At 41.2% G+C, this 5,144-nt stretch overlaps 1 protein-coding gene across 1 annotated transcript; it reads left to right on the top strand.

Moving 5' to 3' along the window:
* The first annotated feature begins 841 nt into the window (after window positions 1-841).
* On the top strand, window positions 842-4,918 carry LOC127922549 (RING finger protein 11-like). Its single transcript, XM_052506394.1, has 3 exons — window positions 842-1,339; window positions 1,708-1,877; window positions 2,135-4,918. The coding sequence occupies exons 1-3, from the start codon at window positions 1,241-1,243 to the stop codon at window positions 2,304-2,306; spliced, it is 441 nt and encodes a 146-aa protein (XP_052362354.1). The 5' UTR covers window positions 842-1,240; the 3' UTR covers window positions 2,307-4,918.
* The last annotated feature ends 226 nt before the right edge of the window (window positions 4,919-5,144 follow it).

Genomic DNA, 5,144 nt, shown 5'->3' on the forward strand with positions numbered 1-5,144 from the left:
TTACATTGCTGTTAGTGAGCATTTATCCTTTTCCAACAATCTATCCACCTGACAGCTGTGGCATTTCAAGAAGCTGATTAAACAGCATGATTATTACACAGGTGCACCTTGTGCTGGGGACATTAAAAGGCCAATCTAAAAATGTGCAGTTTTGAGGGAGTGTGCAATTGGCATGCTGACTGCAGTAATATCTACCAGACCTGATGCTATTCTCCAGTCATGTGAAATCCATAGATTAGGGCCTAATGAATTTATTTCAATTAAGTGAGTTCCTTCTATGAACTGTAACTCAGTAAAAATATTTGAAATATTTTGTTCAGTGTAAATGTTATTGCAAAAATATACTTAAGTATCAAAAGTAAAAATGTAAATCCTTTCACATTCTTGATATTAAGCAAACCAGACGGCATGATTTTCTTTTGTTTTATGGATAACCAGAGACACACTCCAACACACTGACATTGTTTACAAACAAAGCATTTGTGTTTAGTGAGTCTGCCAGATCAGAGGCAGTAGGGATGACCATGGATGTTCTCTTGGTAAGTACTTGAATTGGACAATTTTTCTGTCCTGCTAAGCATTCGAAATGTAACGAGTACGGGGAAAATGTATGGAGTAAAAATTACATTATTTTCTTTAGGAATGTAGCGGAGTAAAATGTGTCAAAAATATATATAGTAAAGTACAGATAACCCCAAAAAACGACTTAAGTAGTAATTTAAAGTATTTTTACTTAATTACTTTACACTACTGCTTATTCGGCATATTTTCTCGTCCACCTACCCGCCATTTTTTCGAAAGGCAACTTCCGGATCTCCCAACTTCCTATTAACTAGCTACGTCACTTCTGTGTATACAGTTTGTAAACAAAGCCAAAACAAAGATGGATTCATCAAGAGGTTTAATCTAAAAATATAGTCAGATCGAATAACACATTGAAATCGGTGTCATTTACAGTTCGCTGACTTAGGTATTGGAAAATTAGAGACAGCATTTACATGTCGTTGTTTCGAGCGATATTGACTTTTATTTCGAAGTTACACAGCGATTAGAATAGTTTTTCTGCATCGACGTTGGAGGGCTGTTGTTCATTCCTATTTGCTAGCTACCCCGCAGGCGAGCTAAAAAGACAACTTATTTAGCAAGACACGTAAAAATATTTGTTTTTGTTGCTTATCTTGCTGTCCTGTTAGCTAGCTGTCCTGTTCGTATTGGGGGTTGTGTGTGCTGGTCCAGTTCAATGGGGAACTGTTTGTCTTCGCAAGGCGCCGACGACTTGTCTCTCCTCAACGAGTCCCAGGAAGCCAGTGTTCCAGGAGACCCTCCACCGCCTTACCAGGTAAATTCAGGAGGAGATGGATCACATCTATACCGGGGATTCATTGATAACAATGTCAACTAACTGTCCACGTTGTTAAATTAGCCTAGTCGTATGTTGCATGGGCTGTGTTTTGTATATTTTCTGCTCATTTCGTATTCTGTCAGAAGTTTAGGGTTCACTAGTAAGCTATAACTGTCATGTGAGAAATTCTGGCATGGTTTAGCTTACAAACACCTATAAAGGCTTTCTGTCCATTTCCCCATCAAGTCAATGGTATAAAAATCTGACTGAGAGAGTAGAGGATCCACATGTAGTTTTGGGGGGTCCAGAGACTCCCAATGACTATATCATGGGTTACCCTGTACCCATCTCCACATTCCATACAGGAGCGTGTCCACGCGCCAGTGTACCACCCCACCCCCAGTCAGACGTGCCTGGCCAGCCAGCTAACAGAGGAGGAGCAGGTCCGTATCGCCCAGCGGATTGGCCTCATCCACCACCTCCCCAGAGGCATCTTCGACCCCGGCTCTGAGCCCTCTGACAAGAAAGTCAAAGAGTATGTTTTTTTCTGCCCTGTGACCAACCATATAATTTTTCTTGTAGCTCAACCAATTTAGACACTAATTTACTAGCAATGTCCTATTTCTAGTCACATTATCTTGAGCCATGCATGGCCCAGAAGGATATTAGTGGGTTCTCACCTCATCCATTACCAAGTGTATGTAAGTTAGCTGTAGGCCTCTTATTATTTGAAACCTGTACCACATTTTGACTAAATGCTATCTATCATGTCGTGCGCCTCACTCTCTCCAGGTGCGCGATCTGCATGAATGACTTTGAGTATGGCGACCCCATCCGGTTCCTTCCCTGCCTGCACATCTACCACGTGGACTGCATCGACACCTGGCTGATGAGGTCCTTCACATGTCCTTCCTGTATGGAGCCTGTGGATGCCGCCCTGCTCTCCTCCTATGAGACCAACTGAACTGGTCTCATAGGAGACCAGTTCACTCATCTGAGCAGTCTCTGGCTGGGTCCTGTTCATTAGGCCAAACAGAAGAAAATTGATTAAAGCAGGGAGGGACTTGACCTGGACTTGTCCAATAAGAAGTGCTTGTTAAATTTTTTTTCAGTTGCAAAACTATTCCGTATTTAATGTACTACTTTTCACCAGAGCCTTATAGGCCCTGATCCAAAGTAGTGCATTAAATAGGGAATAGGGTGCACACAATCCTAGAAACTTCCCCCTTAACAGAGGTGCCAAACGCCCTTATGACACATCACCTCTTTAACCTGGATGTTCTGTCCTAGTCACACAGCCCTGGGAGGAGTGATGGGTTGTGTCAAAATATATATATATTTTTTAAATGTAACCTTTATTTAACTAGTGGAGTCTGTTAAGAACAAATTCTTATTTACAATGGCGGCCTACACCGGGCCAAACTCAGACGGCGCTGGGCCAATTGTGTGCCGCCCTATGAGACTGCCGGTTGTGATACAGTATGGATTTGAACCAAGTGGTCTGTAGTGACGCCTCTAGCACTGAGATGCAGTGTCTTAGACCACTGCACCACTTGGAAGCTCCATATGTAGGGTGTACCACACTGAGTGTGTTGAAAGTGGGGTGTTCTACTCTGTATTGGGGCTTTTGGAATTAGGAACATCTGTCTCTTTCGCCTTTTCAGACTTGTTGCCAAATACATCTTAAGTGAAGTGAAGGATATAGATGGAGATCTTTAGAAGTCATGATGAGAGATATTATTGACAACTGATTTCACCTTTGGATGATCTGAGGGTGGTAGACTAGAGATTGGCCCATTAGTTTAGTTTATGTAGGCTGGTCTTGGATCTGTTAGTGCTGTCTTCTTGACAACAGCTGATAAGACGGCACAAACAGATCTATTTCTTTGTTTATGTGGTTGGTTTATTTTAATTCCCTTTTCTATCATCCTCCAGACTAAAATGTGCAATATGATGTGAGGAAGTGCTAGAATTGCACCGTTCTGATTGGTCAAAAGAAGGTGACCCCGACCTTAACACTGCTGTCTCGGCCAATTAGCTTTAAGACGGGTATGGCCTTGAATGTCTCTCAAAAAGCACAGGGCTCTTGACTAGAATGCAAACATTTTTCTCATTAAATGGCAATCGTAGAGAGAGAAAAAAGTTCACAAAATAATGAGATATGAGAATAAGCTATGAGGTCTCCATCCCATGCCGGTCTAGTAGGTTACCTCATGACTTACTACTGGCCTCATACCTTTATTGGAGATGTTGGATTTGTATGTATGTTGTTTTACAGGGTGGGTTGTTGTAGCTGTTAGTTAGTCTGGTTCCAGATCTATTTGTGCTGTCTTGCCAAGGTGGCCAGCCTTACTGGGCTAGCTCTTAGTACCTTAAACTGCATTTTCACCTTGGATCTTTTTCCTTACAAAGCTTTGCCTTGACTGTGTGCTGTCTTCCTCTTATGAGATCATGGTTTGTTGTTGTTGTTCATTCTTATGTTTACTGTTAGTGAGTGACTTTGCGTCCAACATGGCAAACTAATCCCTATATAATGCACTACTTTTGAGCAAAGCACGATGCAGGAACTGGTCAAGAGTAGTGCACTATGTAGGATTAGGGTGCCATTTTGGACGTGGCCCAAAATGCTGTGCCATTATCTATCCCTGAATTCTATGCACCTTGGGATCTCCTCTGGTACCGTGTAGGTCTGGGACTGTATTCACAAAGAGTCTTAGAGTAGGAGACCGTTTTGCCTTTTGGATCATAGTTATATGTACTCCTAGTCTTTGTGACGACAGGCCTTGAATCAGGACAGAGGAAATCTCTTTTGTTCTTCTTTTCCCTCTTCCTTCTTCTATTTCTCCTACTACTCACTCTATTGTCTCTTTGAATAACTTTATTGTAGAAGTGTTTGACAAGAGAGAAAGATAATATTTTACACTGTTTTGGATACTGTGTGTAAAGGTTGTATCTGGAGTGTTTTCCAATGTTGTCAGAAAATGTGTTTGTGAATATAGATCTGTTTTTTTTGTATTGTAGTGATGATCTATTCTACATGATTGAATTCCAGAGGCTTTTTAAACTGTTTTGTCGATCGATTATTGGACTAAAATGAATAGGAAACTCTTATTGATTGACTGTGGTTTGATACTAACAAAGTAAGGACATGTGAGAGAGGTTACAGACTCAAACTGAGGAGAATAGAATGGATTGTGACTTGAAACCATTCTGAATGTAACTCTTGATGGTGGACATTACTGTGGTGAAGTCAAAACCAGGAGCGTATTTGAAATGTAACCTCATCACCAACTCTCTTCAGGTGAAAGTGGGGAAAGTATGGCTGCTATTCAGTTCAGTCCTAGACCTATGCCCTTTTAGGTGAACGTGAGCCAACTCCTGTGAAGTACAATCATTTCTGATACTCGTGTCATTGTTTTAGTCTCCTTGAAGCCGGAGATGGAGAGTGTGTCTACTGAAAGAAGAATATGATTAGTCAGACTCTTCCTGGCTGCTGTTTCTGGGTTTTGTAATGTGTGTGCAATGAGGGCTCAGCTTTTAGGAAAAACTACAATAAAAAGTGAATACCAAATCTAAGCTTCTTCATATATGGCTTCTTATTACCATATTCTAATTTTGTATGTGTTTCGTCATAGTTGTTACATTGTTTTAGCAATTTGTAATAATGAATTGCAAGTGCACCATCTTTGGCATAACAGGTTAGCTAGATTGAGGTGTCTGGTGATTCCAGTGTATCCCACCCACAGGATGCTTTCACCATCATAGTTCACCCATCTATCGTCCGCTACAGTGAGGTCATCAA

Source organism: Oncorhynchus keta, unplaced genomic scaffold, assembly GCF_023373465.1.
Source record: "Oncorhynchus keta strain PuntledgeMale-10-30-2019 unplaced genomic scaffold, Oket_V2 Un_contig_26212_pilon_pilon, whole genome shotgun sequence".
NCBI lineage: Eukaryota > Metazoa > Chordata > Actinopteri > Salmoniformes > Salmonidae > Oncorhynchus > Oncorhynchus keta.

What these genes read in the sequence shown, in the direction of transcription:
- LOC127922549 (XM_052506394.1), top strand. Translation starts at nt 1,241, where the DNA reads ATGGGGAACTGTTTGTCTTCGCAAGGCGCCGACGACTTGTCTCTCCTC. An exon ending in ACCCTCCACCGCCTTACCAG is followed by an intron (nt 1,340 to 1,707) that starts GTAAATTCAGGA and finishes CATTCCATACAG; the next exon opens with GAGCGTGTCCACGCGCCAGT. An exon ending in TCTGACAAGAAAGTCAAAGA is followed by an intron (nt 1,878 to 2,134) that starts GTATGTTTTTTT and finishes CACTCTCTCCAG; the next exon opens with GTGCGCGATCTGCATGAATG.